At 44.2% G+C, this 20676-nt stretch overlaps 1 protein-coding gene across 3 annotated transcripts in view; it reads left to right on the forward strand.

Moving 5' to 3' along the window:
• Positions 1–20676, forward strand: part of trmt44 (tRNA methyltransferase 44 homolog) — a 280538-nt gene that overhangs the window by 13613 nt on the left and 246249 nt on the right. For all 3 annotated transcript variants that reach the window (XM_072495916.1, XM_072495917.1, XM_072495918.1), the window contains exons 5-8: positions 3043–3150; positions 12712–12783; positions 15999–16105; positions 16820–17003. In XM_072495916.1, the coding sequence (XP_072352017.1) occupies positions 3043–3150; positions 12712–12783; positions 15999–16105; positions 16820–17003 (471 nt within the window). The remainder of the gene's footprint in view (positions 1–3042; positions 3151–12711; positions 12784–15998; positions 16106–16819; positions 17004–20676) is intronic.

Below are 20676 nucleotides of genomic sequence, written 5' to 3' on the forward strand. Positions count from 1 at the left end.
CTCAGCATTTATCTGAGCTCTGTCTGTCTTTACTGAGCAGTCCTCTGTTCTCATACTTTCAACCTCAAATCACCTGGAAATCTCTTCATTTCTCTTGTTTGCTGCTCTTTCGATGACCATTGGTCCATTGTACGGTTTTTCTTAAGAGAGATGTTCCCTCGCTAGCTTTATAAAACCACCGCATTTAGCAGAGCTGTGAGTGATGTTCCCTCTCTGGCTGTCTGTCTACAATTGTCCTGGCTTTTCAGTATAAAAAACTAAGAACAAAGGAAAGCTTTTGTTTGACCTTACAAGGGCCTCTAAGTTGTTAAGGCCATTGCTGGCCTATTGATTTTTCATGCAGTAGCTCTGTCACAGCAGAATCCCAGTTGGAATGAAGCCAACCCCCATACATAAAAACACCTTTGTCCAGCATGAATCCAACTACAGGTCCTTTCCAGACACACAAGCATTAAAGTAAACCTACCCAAAACCACAATCTGGGGCACGATCGAATGGCCTTGTCGCGCCCGACTCGGTGATGCAACGAGACCTCTTGTGAGGTTTTTACGCAGAGGGTGGTGAGTGCCTGGAACGCGTTGCCAGGGGAGGTTGTGGAAGCAGATATATTAACGGCATTCAAAAGGCATCTTGACAAATACGTGGATAGGATGGGTTTAGAGGGATACGGCACAAGGAAGTGCTGCGGGTTTGGCAAAGGTTTGTATCATGACCGGTACAGGCTTGGAGGGCCGAAAGGCCTGTTCCTGTGCTGTATTGTTCTTTGTTCTATTTGCGGCGCTTGGAACAAGATCTCAAGAGACAAGGTGATCTGAATCTTGCCCCTGCTGAGCGAGACCCAGATTAACATATTTAAGTGAGCCATTATGCTCATTTAAATATGTCGGCGCCCGAGGCCAGGGAATTAACCCCTGCACCTGGGAGACTCACCATGGCCACGTTTAGCATTGGTCCACACAAACGTGGACCAGACGTAATGACACCTCGGGGTGTCTCCCATTCTATCGGAGGTCCCTGAGTAGTCGGGCTTTGGCAGGGTGGTATCCTGGCTCTCCCTCTGGCATCCGGGCACATTGGCACTGCCAGGTTGCCCATGCCAGGGATCGTGCCCGGGGGTGTCCTACCTTTACGAAGTGGGATAATGAGGTCTTGAGTACCCCCTAACATATAAGTTGGGCAATGGGGGGGGGGGGAGGGGGGGGTTTGGAGGCAGGGCGTTCCAGACCGTGGCCATAATTAACATGAGTCCCGTTTGATAGAAAGGCTGTTTTAGGCACCAAGAAAGACCCCGCTATACTTGTCCATAACGGAACACTTTTTTTTTTGCGTATTAAATCACACCCTTATGTCTAATGTTTGCCCATGCACATATAAATAAATCCCTTAAAACGACCTTTGGTTTCCTAACGATATATTAATCTTGGAGGAACTGCAGTTTTACCAGGCTAATAACAGAGCTTGGTAGGGTTAAATTATGAGGGCAGGTTGTATAAACTTTGTTTGTATTCTCTTGACTTTACAGGATGTTTAAGATGATAAAGGAACTCACTAGTTGCTGGAGTTTTGCTTGATTTATCATTGTTGACCTTTATCACCTTTTTGGAGTGGGCATAGAGAGACTTTGCTCTACCTTTTATGAGGGATATTGAGAAAATTGAGTAGTATATATAATAGAGAGTGGGTTGAAAACAGTTTGTGGAAAGAAGAAACATCTTTATTCAGTATATGCTTGCTTATGTAATATGGTGGTAACAAAAATAAAATTGCTTGTATTTTGATTTCTTCCTAATAGAAGAATGGACTTTAGCAAAGCCTTTGACAAGGTACCGCATGGTAGGTTGTTGCAGAAGGTTAAAGCTCACGGGATCCAGGGTGAGGTTGCCAATTGGATTCAAAATTGGCTGGACGACAGAAGGCAGAGGGTGGTTGTAGAGGGTTGTTTTTCAAACTGGAGGCCTGTGACCAGTGGTGTGCCTCAGGGATCGGTGCTGGGTCCACTGTTATTTGTGATTTATATTAATGATTTGGATGAGAATTTAGGAGGCATGGTTAGTAAGTTTGCAGATGACACCAAGATTGGTGGCACAGTGGATAGTGAAGAAGGTTATCTAGGATTGCAACGGGATCTTGATCAATTAGGCCAGTGGGCCGACGAATGGCAGATGGAGTTTAATTTAGATAAATGTGAGGTGATGCATTTTGGCAGATCGAATCAGGCCAGGACCTACTCAGTTAATGGTATGGCGTTGGGGAGAGTTATAGAACAAAGAGATCTAGGAGTACAGGTTCATAGCTCCTTGAAGGTGGAGTCGCAGGTGGACAGGGTGGTGAAGAAGGCATTCGGCATGCTTGGTTTCATTGGTCAGAACATTGAATATAGGAGTTGGGACGTCTTGTTGAAGTTGTACAAGACATTGGTACAGCCACACTTGGAATACTGTGTGCAGTTCTGGTCACCCTATTATAGAAAGGATATTATTAAACTAGAAAGAGTGCAGAAAAGATTTACTAGGATGTTGCCGGGACTTGATGGTTTGAGTTATAAGGAGAGGCTGGATAGACTGGGACTTTTTTCCCTGGAGCGTAGGAGGCTTAGGGGTGATCTTATAGAGGTCTATAAAATAATGAGGGGCATAGATAAGGTAGATAGTCAACATCTTTTCCCAAAGGTAGGGGAGTCTAAAACTAGAGGGCATAGGTTTAAGGTGAGAGGGGAGAGATTCAGAAGGGCCCAGAGGGGCAATTTCTTCACTCAGAGGGTAGTGAGTGTCTGGAGTGGGCTGCCAGAGGTAGTAGTAGAAGCGGGTACAATTGTGTCTTTCAAAAAGCATTTAGATGGTTACATGGGTAAGATGGGTATAGAGGGTTATGGGCCAAGTGCGGGCAACTGGGACTAGCTTAATGGTAAAAAACTGGGCGGCATGGACTGGTTGGGCCGAAGGGCCTGTTTCCATGCTGTAAACTTCTATTCTATGATTCTAATGGTTCCCATTTCCTATAGCACATGAAATTGTTTTAATGTTGCTTCTGATCATATTTCAGGTACTTTGGGAAGATGAGCGTGCAGAAAAAGGCCTGACTGCCAAACAGTCTTTTATTGATTTGGGATGTGGTAATGGATTACTGGTTCATATCTTGATCAATGAAGGGGTAAGTGAAATTTGAACTGATGTAGTAGCCTTCGTGCTGTCTGTAATAACTATGATATTTGTTGGATGTTATTTTATACTAAATGCAATGCACAACTTGTAGTCATTTAATTAATGAAATCTCTCATGAAAATATAGTAGATAAAGACTGTTTCTCCTGATTTTATTTTGAAGGATATCTAAAATTGCACTGGGAAATTGTAGCAAGATTGGATAGACTAGGTTGTTTTCTTTGGAACACCGGAGGCGGAAGTGAGATTTGATTGAGATGTACAAGGTTGTGAGGCATCTGGGCAGAGTGGGTCGTATGGACATGGAAACACAGGAAATAGGAGCAGGAGTAGGCTATTTGACCCATCGAGCCTGCTCCGCCATTCAAATAGATTATGGTTGATCGTCTACCTCATATTTTCCCTTTCCCCATATGCCTTGATTTTATTAGTATCCAGAAATATAGTGATTTCCCTTAGGGAGGTCAGTGATTAGGAGGCATAGATTTAAAGTGTTTGGTAGAAGGATTTTTATTCATTCAGGGGATGGCATTGCTGGCTGAGCCAGCATTTATTGCCCATCCTTAATTACCCTTGAACTGAGTGGCTTTTAAGAGTCAACCACATTACTGTGGGTCTGGAGTCACATGTAGGCCATACCAGGTAAGGGAGGTAGATTTCCCTCCCTGAACGACCTTAGTGGGGAGATGAGGAAAATTATTTTCACTCGGGGTTATAGAGGTCTGGAACTCACTGCCTAAAAGTGTAATAGCGGCAGATACCCTCAACTCATTTAAAAGTTGTCTGGGTATGCACCTGAAATCCTGTAACTTCCAGGTACAGATACGATCAGCAAAGTGACCTGTGTCACAAATTTTCTACATTTTTCATCTGAAAAGGAGGAATGTGCAGTGACATGGAGAGAGTGGCAGTACACGCTTTGCGCTTCAGGAGAACCAGAACAGACACAATGGGCCGAATAGCTGTCTTCTGTGCTATAACATTTATGATTGTACAATTTGTAACTCTCCTTGTTTCAGTCAAGGAATGTTTTAGTATTAGAGAATAAGTCATTAAACTTGAGGTTCATCTATGCACATAGGCCCAAATATAGATATCTAGATTTAATAAATGAAGTCACGCACATTGAGAAAACAGTAATATTTGCAATAGCTGAATTCAGTAATTATAATGGGGAGGTGACACAAATGGTGCTCAACCATTATTTATCAGCAACTTGTCACAAGTGGAGATGCACAGTTAAATGTAAAAATCCAGAATTTGCAGTCCAAGATATGGTGCCCAAAAATGGAATTGCACCGTCTGGTTTACCATTTAAATGTGCTGAACAGTGTGAAGTACTTGTACTAACAACATTGCACTGAGTTTGATCCATATTAAAAATAAATTAGACCTATTCCATTCTAACTATTCTTTTAACAGCATAGTAAGTCTTAATCACTGCCAAATAACCACTCTAGCACTGAAAATCAACTTTAATAAATATGAAAGTTCACCCCTGCAGATTTGAATTATTAGAGAATTATTTTTAAAAGTGTATAATTTTCTTTAAGTTTTCTGTTTTATTTCAACTTATCTTTCTCAATTTGATATTTTCCTTGCTCTCTTTTGCTTTCTGTATTTGATGTGGCATTGTATTCACAATTATAAGTTGCACTTCCTCATTCAGACAGTGCTGCTCATTAAAACTTCTTCAATTTTTTGGTTAAGGAGTTATTGAGGTATTTGCTCTGTCCACTCGGGTTCAAGGTGCCTGAGCTGCTTTTTTTATTGCAACTTGGCGTGCGAAACTCCATAGCCAATGGACAAGTGTAAGCCAGTCATTTGTTCGCTGCGCGGAGCAAAATCTGGCCCAACAGCATTCTAATTAAAATGATAAATTTGGTATATTTTCAGAATGACGGTGGTAAACTGCTAATATTGTAGTAGATCTTTTTAAAATTTGATTGCTCTGGATAGCACTGCTGACTACAAACAACCTATTTTGTTTCCACTAGTTTCCACATTGGTCTTGCTGACACAAACTTACACTGGAAATTGTCATGATATGCAGACATGCAGATAATGATATACAGACAGGCAGCTAATGAACACAGAGTACAGGACATGACCAATGAGCAGGCAGGACACTCGGGTGGTATCTAACTATAAAAGGCACTCACACTCCGCCTCTTTCCACTGATGAACGTCTACAGAGTGAGTCAGGGTGTATGTACAGTATCACACCTTCAGCACATGGCTGAGAGCTAGTCTGATTCAGTCAGACAGTAACCACACTTAGGTTAGCAGAGAGGCGAACTCATAGAGAACTGTGCTGCTGGTTCAATAAATCAGGTTGAACTAACTTCAAGGTCTGGAGTATCTTTTGGTTAAAGCTGCATCCAGTTGCAGCCTGTGTTATTCCAGAGTACATAACAAGACGTGCTACCAGGAGACTGCTTAATCTAGGTGGTTTACCTCTGTCCGTTCCGTGACGACCAGCGAATGTATCCCTGCACCATGGAGAAGATTCAGGCCCCTTACCAACTCAGGACCTCCGGCAATCTCAGTGCGGACATTCAAGCAAAAGTTTCTGCTGTACATCGAAGCTTCAGACCTCGTGGGTGCGTCTGATGCAAGGAAGATCGCGCTTCTCTCAACAGCGGGTGATCAAGCCATCAAACTCTTCAACTCTTTTCACTTCACCGAAGGCCAGGACAAGACAAAGTTTCAGACCACCCTGGACAAGTTTGACAGTCACTGTGAAGTGGACACCAATGAATTCTTCGAGCGCTACATATTCAAACAGTGTCTACAAGGTAAAGATGAATCTTTCAACTCCTTCTTAACTAACCTCCGCCTGCTGGCGCTGTTCTGCAACTTTGGTAATATTGCTGACTCCATGATCAGAGACCAAATCGTTTTTGGAGTTCACTGATCCTCTGAGAGAGCAGCTACTGAAAATCAAGCATATAACCCTGCCAGCCACGATTGAAACATGCACAGTGCATGAGCATGCCAAAAATCGCTATGCCCAGGACAAATCGGCTGAAAATGAGAAACATGCCTCCCACGAGGCAGAGTGTGCAGGCCATCTCCCGGATGCAGCGTCTCAGCATTGATGAAAGCGGCCATTTCCCTCGCTTTTCCCGGGCCCCACGCATGCACGATGCGAACGGGATAACGAAGTGGGCGACACCCGCACTGCGCATGTGCGACGACGCGCGGGGCGTCAGGACGTGCTCGAACTGCGGCAATACCCACTTAAAGGGACACTGCCCTGCAAGAGGCAGGCGATGTTTGAACTGCGGGAAGTCTGGACACTATGCAGCCTTGTGCAGGCCTGCACCACCAGTATGGGGCCAGTGCTCCCAATTCCGACGACGGTGCGTTCAGAGTGTGCAACAACGATTACAGGATTCTGATCTTGGCAGCACAACGGATCCAGAGGAAGAATGCCTGGACTCCGCCTACTGTGTTGGCATCATTACCAAATGTGAATATGCCACATCCAACTCATCACAAATTCAATCCATCCTCGCTGTGGATTCTGCGGACGAATGGCGTGCGGTGATGCAGATCAACCACTGCTCCATCCAGTATAAGCTGGACACAGGTGCCTCTGCCAACCTTCTTTCACAGGCAGATTTCAAATGCATCAAGAAGCCCCCCAAGGTCCTTCCAGCAGCCTGCAGGCTTCTGGACTACAACGGAAATGCCATCACTGCACTGGGATCCTGCCATCTACTCGTCTCCAACCGGAGCACCCATGAACAGTTAGGTTTTGAAATTGTCAAACCAGACAGGGCATCCCTACTTGGCGCGCAGGCCTGCAAGCAGCTGAACCTCGTGTAGCGAGTTTACACGACATCCTCCAATGGGGATCTTCAGGCTGGCATTGACGACATCCTCGCTCAGCATCCGGATGTGTTCGCGGGATTGGCACGCTGACATATCGATACAAGATTCTGCTACGACCCGATGCCAAGCCAGTGGTCCACGCATCACGCCGGGTCCCAGCTCCACTGAGGGAGCGCCTGAAAGCACAGCTCCAGGATCTTCAGCAACAGGGCATCATTTCCAAGGTAACCGAACCGACTGACTGGGTCAGCTCAGTGGTATGTGTTAGAAAGCCTTCGGGAGACCTGCGCATCTGCATTGATCCCAAGGACCTCAATAAGAATACTACCCCATCCTGAAGCGGGAGGAACTCACCAGTGAGATGGCACACGCACGTTTTTTCACCAAGTTGGATGCGTCACATGGATTTTGGCAAATCCAGCTGGATGAGTCCAGCAGAAGGCTCTGCACCTTCAACACACCGTTTGGCAGATACTGCTATAATCGCATGCCATTTGGCATTGTCTCGGCATCGAAGATCTTCCATCGCATCATGGAGCAGATGATGGAGGGCATTGAAGGGGTTTGTGTGTACGTAGACGACATCATATGGTCCACGACCCCTGAAGAGCATGTTTCCCGCCTCCAGCAGGTATTCCGCCGTGTCCATGCTAATGGCCTGAAGCTGAACAGGTCCAAATGTTGCTTTGGCATGTCGACACGCAAGTTCCTCGGTGACCAGATCTCTCAGCAGGGCGTGCGCCCGGACACAGACACGGTCAAGGCCATCGAAGCCATGAAGGTCCCTGAAGAGAAGAAGGCGGTGCTGCGCTTCCTGGGCAGGATCAATTTTCTGGGCAAGTTCATCCCAAACCTGCCCTCACACACCACGGCCCTACGAAACCTGGTAAAAAAGTCCACTGCCTTTGGGTGGAAGACAGCACATCAGGCAGCGTGGTTGGAGCTGAAAGCTAAGCTCACCACTGCACCCGTCTTGACATTTTTCGATCCAGACAGGGAGATGAAGATCTCGACAGATGTGAGCCAGGATAGCATCGGTGCGGTGCTGCTTCAACGCGATGACACTTCATCCTGGGCACCGGTAGCCTACGCATCGAGGGCCATGATGCCCACCGAAACAAGGTCTGCGCAAACAGAGAAGGAATGCCTGGGTCTTCTCACTGGTTTTCTCAAGTTTCACGACTATGTCTACGGCCTGCCGACATTCACTGTCGAGACGGATCATAGGCCTCTGGTCCATATTATCCACAAGGACCTGATCGACATGACGCCTCAGCTGCAGCGCATCCTCCTCAAACTCAGAAGGTACGACTTTGACTTAGTGTACACGCCTGGCAAGGAGCTCATCATCGCTCCATCACATTGCCCAGTGAACCACTGGAAATCACCCGGCAGATTGAATCACAGGTTCAGCTGTGTGCTAGCACCCTCCCGGTACCGGTCTGATGAGAAAGTGGTTCGTATCCGCGAGGAGACAGCCAAAGACCCCCTCTTGCAGCGTGTCAGGCACCACCTCGCCAATGGCTGGCAGGAAGGGCAGTGCCCTCAATTTTACAATGTAAAGGACAACCTGACGGTGATTGATGGTATCCTCTTCAAGCTGGACCGGATTGTCATTCCACTCAGTCTCCAGAGCTTGGTGCTCCGTCAAATCCATGAGGGACACCTGGGCGTCGAGAAGTGCAGACGGAGAACCAGGCAGGTGGTCTACTGTCCCGGTATTAGCCAGGACATCTCGAACATGGTCCTCAACTGTGCGACCTGTCAACGCTTCCAGCCAGCGCAGAGCAAGGAGACGCTCCAGCAGCATGAAATTGAGTCCTCCCCGTGGTCCAAGGTTGGCATCGACCTCTTTCGTGCGAATGGTCGTGACTACGTGTTGATTATTGACTATTTCTCCGATTACCCTGAAGTCGGGAAGCTCTCAGACCTCACATCTCGGACCGTCATCAAGGCCCGTAAGGAGACGTTCTCCAGGCATGGTATCCCACTCACTGTCATGAGTGACAATGGCCCGTGCTTCAACAGCTACGAGTGATCTATGTTTGCCAAGTCAAACCATTTCAAACATGTCACTTCCAGCCCACACTATCTGCAGTCCAATAGGAAGGTTGAAAAAGGGGTGCACATTGTGAAACAGCTCATCTGCAAGGCCGCGGATTCTGCTTCTGACATCTACCTCGCGCTGCTTGCGTATAGGGCGACCCCATTGTCCACTGGCATGTCGCCGGCTCAACTTCTGATGAACAGGGACCTGCGGGCGACACTTCCAACCATACACTTGCCCAACCTGGATCACCTCCCGGTGCTGCAGAAGGTGCAGCAGCTCCGAAAACAGCGAAAGCAGGACTATGATGCTCATGCCACCAACTTGCCCGTGTTATCCCCGGCAGCCACTGTCAGGATCAAGATACCAGAAGGTGGCTGGTCTGCTCCAGCTGTCGTTCGACAGGCTGCGCCCTGCTCGTATGTTGTACGTATGGCTGTTGTGCGACGAAATAGACGGGCACCGCGCAAAGCTGCCTGCCCGCAACCGCTTTCTTCTCCATTTCCATCCGTTTTGCCATCTCCAGATACCTCGAACTACAAGGCCACCAGTCAGGCTTCCATTCCGCCTGTAAAGGCGCCGTCGCCCCCACCACCACCACCTCCGGCGGTCGACAAGGATCAGACGCAAGCCCCAGAGACTGGACTTATGAACATTTGTTTTGTTTGCTATGTTCTGTTTTCTCTCATTAGACAGCTGTCTTCACATGTAAATACGGTCACATACACCACCGCTTGTAAATATGTTAATATATGCCACCACATGTAAGTATGTTACCCTGTGCCAACAAAGCATTAAAAAAACGGGGAGATGTCATGATATGCAGACATGCAGATAATGATATACAGACGGGCAGCTAATGAACACCGAGAACAGGACATGACCATTGAGCAGGCAGGAGACTCGGGTGATATCTCACCATAAAAGGCACGAGGCACTCACACTCCGCCTCTTTCCACTGATGAACATCTACAGAGTGAGTCAGGGTGTATGTACAGTATCACACCTCCAGCACATGGGTAAGAGCTAGTCTGGTTCAGTCAGACAGCGTAACCACACTTGGATTAGCAGAGAGTCGAACTCATAGAGAACTGTGCTACTGGTTCAATAAATCAGATTGAACTAACTTCAAGGTCTGGAGTATCTTTTGGTTAAAGCTGCATTCAGTTGCAGCATGTGTTATCCCAGAGTACATAACACAACAGAAACAGCAAAAATAAGCAGAAATTGGTGTAAACAATTAGTGCCCAAGAAAGTTCAAAATATACACCATTTTCCTTCTTTACTTCCTTCTCTCCTTAAGTTAATTGATGTTCTAGAAAGTTTGACGCCATCCAAATGTATTCACAATGCAATTATGGAAGCTTTTCTCTTAATGTAACAGATTTGATACCATTAAAAAAAATCAATTGCATGGATAATACAGTCCAGGTGTCAAGGAGAAAGAATAAAATAAGAGTATACAACAACAAAAATCATAAGTTTGGCTCTTGCTGTTCCTACATTGAGAGTCAAAGTTACGCCCATTCAGAATATTTTGTATTTTTCCACATAAATCCATAAGTGCAAAGTTCCTTGGGACAAAAAACAGAATTCGCCTCTACTTGCGCTGAGGTTATGTCAAACTTTGCACAAATCTTTGGGGCAATATGTTTGCAAAAGCTCTCCCATTGCATGCAAGAGTAGTGGACAACGTGATATTGAAGCTCCAACATTTGCCATGCAAATATAGCAAACTGATGCCTGCCTGAAATTTGCTAGAATAGTAGATGGGGAAGGATGAACTAAGCAAAAGTCATCTGGTCTGCCCCTGTACCTCTGTGGTACAGTGGTAGAGGCCTGCGAAGATATATTTATTGAAAGTGGCATGATGCTATGGTCTGATGAGGCTGTAGGTTGAGCAAAACATTATTTGACTGAATGAGAAAGGCCTCTTGCCATAGTACAGTTTCATATCTTACGATAGGAAATGGATCATACTACACTTTAGAGTCTGTGATCCAGCCTCTTACTGAAAATATTACATGGTGAATTCACATATTCCTAAGCACAATAAATGCTTTTCCATACCATTTAACTATGAATTGCAAACCTGTGCAGTCTGAAAGGCAAAAATATGTTTTTGAAAGCTTGGAATTATATCCTAGAGAGTCAGAGTTTTTACAGGATGGAAAGAGGCCCTTCGGCCCATGATATCCGCGCCGGCCATCAAGCATCTATCTACTCTAATCCCATTTTCCAGCACTTGCCCCGTAACCGTCTGTGCTATGGCATTACAAGTGCTCATCTAAATATTTACATGTTGTGAGGCTTTCCACCTCTACCATCCTTTCAGGCAGTGAATTCCAGATTTCAATCAACCTCTGGCTAAAGAGATTTTTTCACTCATCCCCTCTAAACCTCCTGTCCCTTACCTTAAATCTATGCCCTCTGGTTATTGACCCCTCTGTTAAGGGGAAAGGTTCCTTCCTATCCATCCTATCAATACTCCACATAATTTTATGCACCTCAATCAGGTCGCTCCTCAGCCTTCTCTGCTCCAAAGAAACCAACCCCAGTCTCTCTTGATAGCTGAAACACTCCAGCCCAGGCAACATCCTGGTGAATCTCCTCTGCACCCTCTCTAGTGCAATCACTTCTATCCTATAGTGTGGCGACCAGAACTGCACACAACCAGCGTTTTATACCGCTCCATCATAACCTTCTTGCTCTTATAATCTATGCTTTGGCTAATAAAGGCAAAAACCCCATTATGCCTTCTTAACCACTTTATCTACCTTTCCTGCTGTCTTCAGGAATCTAAGGGTATGCACAGGAAGGTCCCCCTGACGTCTGTACTTCTTTGGGTCCTACCACTCATTGTATATTCCCTTGCCTTCTTAGTCCTCCCAAAATACATTACCTCACACTTTTCGGTGTTAAATTCCATTTGCCACTGTTCTACCCATCTAATCAGCCTGTCCTGTAATCAAAGACTTTCCTCCTCCCTATTTACCACACCACAAATTTTTGTGTCCTCTGCGAACTTACAGATCATACCTCCTACTTTCACATCCAGATCATTGAGAGACACTACAAACAGCAAAGGACCAACGGCGATTTCTGCAGAACACCTCTGGACAGGCTTACAGTCACAAAAATAACCGTAGATCATCACCCTCTGCCTCCTACCACTTAACCAATTTTGGATCCAATTTGCCAAATTGTCCTGGATCTCATGCGCTCTTACCTTCTTGTCCAGTCTCCCATGCGAGACTTTGTCGAAAGCCTTACTGAAGTCCACGTAGACTCTTTATCAACTGCACTACCCTCATCTCCACACCTAGTCGTCATCTCGAGAAATTAAATCAAATTTGTACGCCATGATCTCCCTTTGACAAAGCCATGCTGACTATCCTTGATTAATCCTTGCCTCCCCAAATGGAGAATAATTCTGTCCCTCAGAACTTTTTCCAATAGTTTCCCTACCACTGAAATTAGACTCAGTAGCCTGTAATTTCCTGGTTTGTTCCTACCACCCTTCTTGAATAATGTTACCACATGATTCTATCTCACAAAAAAGAAACAGGAACTATTAAATTGTGCAATAAGACATTGCTAATTAAGTTGTGTTGAGTATCTAAAAAAATACAATGGTTGAATCATGTTTCAACTTATCTTTTAGCACCCTGGTAGAGGCATAGATGTGAGGAAGAGGAGAATTTGGGATATGTATGGTCCACAGACGTGTCTCAAGGTAAGTAGGATATGTATTGTATATGTTCATACTTCATACATTTGCTTACACATTAAACTCAAAGCTGTAGTGCTTACTTTCTAGTGTAGTGATGTGAACTTCAAGCCAGGTCCAGTTGGATTTATGGCAAAAGTAGTACGCTTATTTTAGATTTGGTGTACTGTATTTATAATTTGTCCTTAAAAATCATTCTAGTGTCTATACCAGTATTCTTTGAAAAAATAAGAATAGAGGAATTTGGTTGCAGAGGTCAGCATGCCAAGCAAAACTTTCCCAATATGGATTTACAAAGCACAAATCATGGGGGAGGTGGGAGGTATGAATTTGTAAAATCTACCTTTGAGAGTTCTGCAAAAAAAGGCATGCACAATTTTCATCCAATCATCTTTTTGCCACAAGTCCACGGTATAAAACTGTACAAATGTATCATTCTCCAGAACTTGCCGCATCCCTAGCAAAGCTTTTCCTGTACAGCTACAGCACTGACATCTACCTGACAATGTGGAAAATTGCCCAGGTATGTCCTGTGCACAAAAAGCAGGACAAATCCAACCCAATCAATTACCACCCTAACTGTCTATTTTCAGTCATCAGTAAAGTGACGGAAGGGATCATTTACAGTGCTATCAAACGGCACTTACTTAGCAAATAACCTGCTCACTGACCCTCAGTTTGGGTTCTGCAAAGATCACTCAGCTCCTGACCTTATTCCAGCCTTGGTTCAAACATAGACAAAAGAGCTGAACTCCAGAGGTGAGGTGAGAGTGATTGCCCTTGACATCAAGGTTGCATTTGAGCGAGTATGCCATCAAGTAGCCCTAGCAAAACTGGAGTCAGGGAGAACGCTCCACTGGTTGGAGTCATACCTAACACAAAGGGAGGTGATTGTGGTTTTTGGAGGTCAGTTATCTCAACCATTTTGGAGGTCAGTTATCTCTGGGCCATCACTGTAGGAGTTCCTCAGGGTAGTGTCCTGGGCCCAACCATCTTCAGCTACCTCATCAATGACCTTCCTTTCAACATAAGGTCAGATGTGGGGATGTTTATTGATGATTTCATGTTTGGCACCATTCGTGAATCCTTAGACTCTGAAGCAGTTCAGGTGCAAATGCAGCAAAACGTGGACAATATCTAGGTTTGAGATGACAAGTGGCAATTAACACCCGTGCCAGCCAATGACCATCTCCAATAAGAGAAAATCAAACCATCACCCCATGACATTAAATGGCATTACCATCACTTAATCCCCCACTGTCAATATCTTGCGAAATTACCATTGACCAGAACTGGACTGGCCTTATAAATACTATGACTACAAGAGCAGGTCAGAGGCTAGGAATCCTGTGGCAAGTACCCCAAAGCCTGTCCACCACCTACAAGGCACAAGTCAGGCGTATGATGGAATACTTCCCACTTGCCTGAATGAGTGCAGCTCCAACAACACTCCAGACACTCAACACCATCCAGGTCAAAGCAGCCCACTTGATTGGCACCCCTTCCACAAACATTCACTTCCTCCACCACCAACGTACAGTAGCAACAGGGTGTACCATCTACAAGATGCACTGCAGAAACTCCCCAAGGCTCCTTAGGCAGCACCTTCCAAACCCACAATACTACCATTTAAAAGGACAAAGGCAGCAGATACATGGGGACACCACCTGGAAGTTCCCCTCCAAGTCACTCACCCTTCTGACTGGCCTTTCACCTACAAGACTAGGGTTCAGATCTAATCTCACTCGATTGTAAGGACTCTTTGTAAATCAGCTTGGTTTTTGTTTAGGTTTAGTTGCCACTCTCAAAATTGGCACTTAAGTGACAATTTCACTGTGAGAAATGGAAAATTGTCTGCTGAAGTATAAAACTGAGGAAAATTGAAGGGAGCTTCACTCTGTAGCTCTGTTTTAGTGGAGAGGTCTTGAAGCTAATGCATAGCGCCTGAAAATGTTCCACAGCTTTCCTCAACCTCATGAGTATGCATTTTCTTTAAAAAAGGGTTCCTAACTGCACTGAAAAAGAACAAAAGTCAAATTAAATGTTATAGTTTTATAAAGATGAATCCTTGACGTGTGGCATAGAACATAGAACATTACAGCGCAGTACAGGCCCTTCGGCCCTCGATGTTACGCCGACCTGTGAAACCACTCTAAAGCCCATCTACACTATTCCCTTATTGTCCATATGTCATTGCGGGCATTTATTGCCAATTCTTAGTTGCCCTGTTTTCATAGGCTTCAGAAGGCAGTTAATTAAGAATCAACCGAGTTGGTGTGGAACTAAAAACACTTATGCGCCATTCAAGGCAAGAATGGTGGTTTCCAGCTTGTTTACGGAGTAGGTGTACTGTACTTGTGAGTACCAAATTTAGTAACCAATGTGGAATACCTAGTCCCAAAGAGGCAACTGTCAGAAATTATGATAAATGCAAAATAATGCCATAAAGAGTCATATGGACTCCTTGTTTCTCCACGGATGCTGCCAGACCCACTGAATTTCTGGCATTGTCTGTTTTATGTCAGAAATTATGATTTGAATATGGCCTAGATTTTCCTTTCCAGCTATTTGATCTCGAAGGTGGAAGAAGGCTTCGGCAGACAATTCTTCAGGAGCTGCCCACCCCCCTACTCCCTCACCACTTCAAGCATTTCCTGTTGAAAGTAACATGGGACATACAATACGTTTAATATGGTACTCCTGTGGTAACACATGCTGTCATCTCACTTGTCACAGATGGGAATATTTTAACTCATCTGTGCCGTAATAAAGCTGGACATTAAGAACACCCGTTTATGCCTGGTAATCACCAGTGCCATTGATGACGGAGGGCTGCTTAAATTTTAAAGGGTTGGCAAATATATGCAGTCCGTGTCAGCATGATTTGATTATCTAGTCATGGTGCTTTTTAAGATAAAATTTCAACGTTCTTTGATCAACAAAAACAAGGCACCTACTGTGGCCGAACTCTACCCAACGCAGGCAGATTTGCAACAAAGGCTATGGGGTGGAGGCTGCCTAATAATTACAAATGACCTTGATCTTGGAAAACCAGCAGAGGTCAGAGATGCATCCTTCTGATGGGCAGGGCTCCAATGCTGTCAACGTACTGTTGAACATTTGCAATAGTAGACAATACATACCTCTCTGTACATAGAACATAGAATATACAGCACAGACTGTAGGAAGATAAAAATAGTAAGCTGCTTCTGTTTTACTAGGAATGTGCCATTACACCAAGTGATGACTTTCTTTTTCCGGATGTGGACTGGATAATTGGCAACCATTCAGATGAGCTAACACCATGGATCCCTGTTGTTGCAGCAAGGTAATTTTCATATTTTTCCGAAAGTTATTTCAACTCAATGTGTAAATGTATAGCGTGTTTGTGTCGCAATGCTGACTACCCTTCCATATATTAGTAAGTGCTTGTAACTTCACAGTTGCAATTGGCTCATGATGTAAATACAAATAAATGTTTAATAAAGACAGTTAAAAACAGACATACTTGAAATGTACAATATTATTTATAAATGTCTCTGGCCAACTCCTTTCTTTTCTCTCCTCTTATTGCGACAGAAGTAGCCTGCATGTGCATTGATTCAACATCCTTTTTCCAGCTGCGTTGGTTTATACCTGTAAACAGAACCATTGTTTTAATAGCTGTGTGTTCTGAAACAGAATAAATTATTGAGAAAGGTTTAAAGCAAATTTAAATGAGTTTGGGATCTCTGTGATGATTTTTTTAAATTAAGGGGCAATTTCGCATGGCCCTTCTACCTACCCTCCATAACTTTTTGGGTTGTGGGAGGTGAGACCCACGCAGACACCGGGAGAATGTGCAAACTGCACATGGACAGTGACCCAGGGCTGGGATCGAACTTGGGTCCTCAGCGCCGTGAGGCAGCAGTGCTAATCACTGCGCCAATGTGCTGCCCCAGCTGTGATGAATTAAATGCTATGTAGTCGGTCCCTCCAACTGAATGTGACTAAGAAACATTTCTAGTACATACTCAGGAGTTTATTTTGTTTTATGCTACAGGTCATCTTATTCATGCCGCTACTTTGTCCTGCCTTGTTGTTTCTTTGATTTCTATGGGAAGTACTGTCGAAGACAGACCAAAAGCACGCAATACAGAGCATACCTGGATTTCATTACTGAAGTGGGTTCTATTTGTGGTTTTAAAGTCGAGGAAGACTGCCTTCGGATCCCATCCACAAAGCGGGTTAGTGTGAAGGATTTTCATTCTGCAGCATTTTCTTTCTTTGTTTGAAAATTTTTTTTTTTTCATATTGTATACATGAAATTTGCTAAGATGATGGGGGTGGATTTTAATTGTTTTCTTCAATTCCCAAATGATATTTGTTTTTAAACTACTTGATTTAAATAAACACTACAATGACAAAAGTTTGCAGGGGTGAATAGTAGGCTTTCTTTATGGATTTTCTGTAATATTGAAAGTTAAATATTTCAATATCTATGTGTAGGATGTCCAGTTCTTTCGAAAATCCATTTCCAAAATAGTTCCAGTCAGGTTTTATGGGTTAAGCATACTATATTTTAGTGATTACTTGTAGAAGCCTAGTGGAACATTTTTTCATTGTCCAGATAATCGTTTTTACATATCCATTGAACTCCTTGGCTAAAATCTTCATGGGTTTTTGAAACAAAATATCTATTATGTTATTCTGAAGAAAATTATAGGGTTACTTGTGTGAATTGTTTCTTTTTTTCAGGCCTTTTATACTTTTTAAAATTCATTCTTAGGATGTGGGTGTCGAAGGCTAGGCCAGCATTTATTGCCCATCCCTCATTACCCTTGAGAAGATGGTGGTAAGCTACTGCCTTAAACCACAATAGTCCATGTGGTGTAGGTGTTGGGGAGGGTGTTCTAGGATTTGACCCAGTGACAGTGAAGAAACAGCAATATATTCCTAAGTCAGAATGGTGGGTGACCTGGAAGGGAACTTCCAGGTGGTGGTTGTTCCCATGTGTCTGCTGCCCTTGCCCTTCTAGATGATAGTGGTCGTGGTTTGGAAGGTGCTGTCTGAGGAGGCTTGTAGCAGTGCATCTTGTCAGTGGGACAACACTTGCTGCTATTGTGTGTCGGTAGTGGAGGGAGTGAAAATTTGTTGGTGCCAATCAAGCGTGCTGTTTTGTCCTGGCTGGTGTCGAGCTTCTTGAGTGTTGCTGGAGCTGCACTCATCCAAGCAAATGGAGAGAATTCCATCATACTCCTGTCTTATGCCTTGTAGATAGTGGGCAGGCTTTGGTGAATCCAAGACATTCGATATGCAGTACTTTTTAGTTTAATTGGAAACCTTTCACATGAAAGATTAATAACCACATATTTGAGATTTAAATGCTATTGATGCATTCTTTGGTCTATATATGTTTGCAGCAGTATTTTGCAGAATGTTTTTTAATAAAACAAAGAGTCAGTGTTAAATTATAATATACAGTACTGTCATATTGACCTGCCTCAGCAGAAATAGTGGTTGAACAAAAAAAAAATGGAAGAAGAGAAGTTTTGTCAATTAAGAGTGTTGCTGTATCTTAGGACATTTATTATAGTTAGTATATCTCATATCTGATGAAGTTTGCATTTTGAGGATTGGTGGTTTATTTTTTTATATACTATCAAACAGGAGCATGCTGACCACTACATTAGTGCTTTCTACTCTTATAAACTACTAGTTCTTGGGGATGTTTTCTATTTATATTGTGCAGATTTTCAGTTTTTAACTCCGTTTTCTTACTAATTTATCAGAACTCTAGTGCAGATTTAGAGATAGGAAACCTGTTGGGATATATAGCGATGCCAAGTAAAATGTTGGAATGAGATGTACATTGAAACTTTAAAATTAAGACAAAGCTGTTGCCCTGACATTTTTTAAGGACTTTGATACAAGTGCAACCAATGGATTTGCACCAGATATCTACATACTGTGGAAAGAAATGTAAATAGAACATAGAACATACAGCGCAGAAGGAGGCCATGCAGCCCATCGAGTCTGCACCGACACACTTAACATAGAACATAGAACATAGAAAATACAGCACAGAACAGGCCCTTCGGCCCACGATGTTGTGCCGAACCTTTGTCCTAGATTAATCATAGATTATCATTGAATCTACAGTGCAGAAGGAGGCCATTCGGCCCCCTGAGTCTGCACCAGCTCTTGGAAAGAGCACCCTACCCAAACTCAACACCTCCACCCAACACCAAGGGCAATTTGGTCATTAAGGGCAATTTATCATTGGCCAATTCACCTAACCCGCACATCTTTGGACTGTGGGAGGAAACCGGAGCACCCGGAGGAAACCCACGCAGACACGGGGAGGACGTGCAGACTCCGCACAGACAATGGCCCAAGCCGAAATCGAACCTGGGACCATGGATCTGTGAAGCAATTGTGCTATCCACAATGCTACCGTGCTGCCCTTAAGAACAAATAAATCTACACTATATCATTTTCCCGTAATCCATGTACCTATCCAACAGCTGCTTGAAGGTCACTAATGTTTCCGACTCAACTACTTCCACAGGCAGTGCATTCCATGCCCCCACTACTCTCTGGGTAAAGAACCTACCTCTGATATCCCTCCTATATCTTCCACCTTTCACCTTAAATTTATGTCCCCTTGTAATGGTGTGTTCCACCTGGGGAAAAAGTCTCTGACTGTCTACTCTATCTATTCCCCTGATCATCTTATAAACCTCTATCAAGTCGCCCCTCATCCTTCTCCGCTCTAATGAGAAAAGGCCTAGCACCCTCAACCTTTCCTCGTAAGACCTACTCTCCATTCCAGGCAACATCCTGGTAAATCTTCTTTGCACCTTTTCCAGAGCTTCCACATCCTTCCTAAAATGAGGCGACCAGAACTGTACACAGTACTCCAAATGTGGCCTTACCAAAGTTTTGTACAGCTGCATCATCACCTCACGGCTCTTAAATTCAATCCCTCTGTTAATGAACGCGAGCACACCATAGGCCTTCTTCACAGCTCTATCCACTTGAGTGGCAACTTTCAAAGATGTATGAACATAGACCCCAAGGTCTCTCTGCTCCTCCACAATGCCAAGAACTCTACCGTTAACCCTGTATTCCGCATTCATATTTGTCCTTCCAAAATGGACAACCTCACACTTTTCAGGGTTAAACTCCATCTGCCACTTCTCAGCCCAGCTCTGCATCCTATCTATGTCTCTTTGCAGCCGACAACAGCCCTCCTTACTATCCACAACTCCACCAATCTTCGTATCGTCTGCAAATTTACTGACCCACCCTTCAACTCCCTCATCCAAGTCATTAATGAAAATCACAAACAGCAGAGGACCCAGAACTGATCCCTGCGGTACACCACTGGTAACTGGGATCCAGGCTGAATATTTGCCATCCACCACCACTCTCTGACTTCTATCGGTTAGCCAGTTCGTTATCCAACTGGCCAAATTTCCCACTATCCCATGCCTCCTTACTTTCTGCATAAGCCTACCATGGGGAACTTTATCAAATGCCTTACTAAAATCCATGTACACTACATCCACTGCTTTACCTTCATCCACATGCTTGGTCACCTCCTCAAAGAATTCAATAAGATTTGTAAGGCAAGACCTACCCCTCATAAATCCATGCTGACTATCCCTAATCAAGCAGTGTCTTTCCAGATGCTCAGAAATCCTATCCTTCAGTACCCTTTCCATTACTTTGCCTACCACCGAAGTAAGACTAACTGGCCTGTAATTCCCAGGGTTATCCCTAGTTCCTTTTTTGAACAGGGGCACGACATTCGCCACTCTCCAATCCCCTGGTACCACCCCTGTTGACAGTGAGGACGAAAAGATCATTGCCAACGGCTCTGCAATTTCATCTCTTGCTTCCCATAGAATCCTT

Source organism: Scyliorhinus torazame, chromosome 3 (genome assembly GCF_047496885.1).
Source record: "Scyliorhinus torazame isolate Kashiwa2021f chromosome 3, sScyTor2.1, whole genome shotgun sequence".
Classification (NCBI taxonomy): Eukaryota; Metazoa; Chordata; class Chondrichthyes; order Carcharhiniformes; family Scyliorhinidae; genus Scyliorhinus; species Scyliorhinus torazame.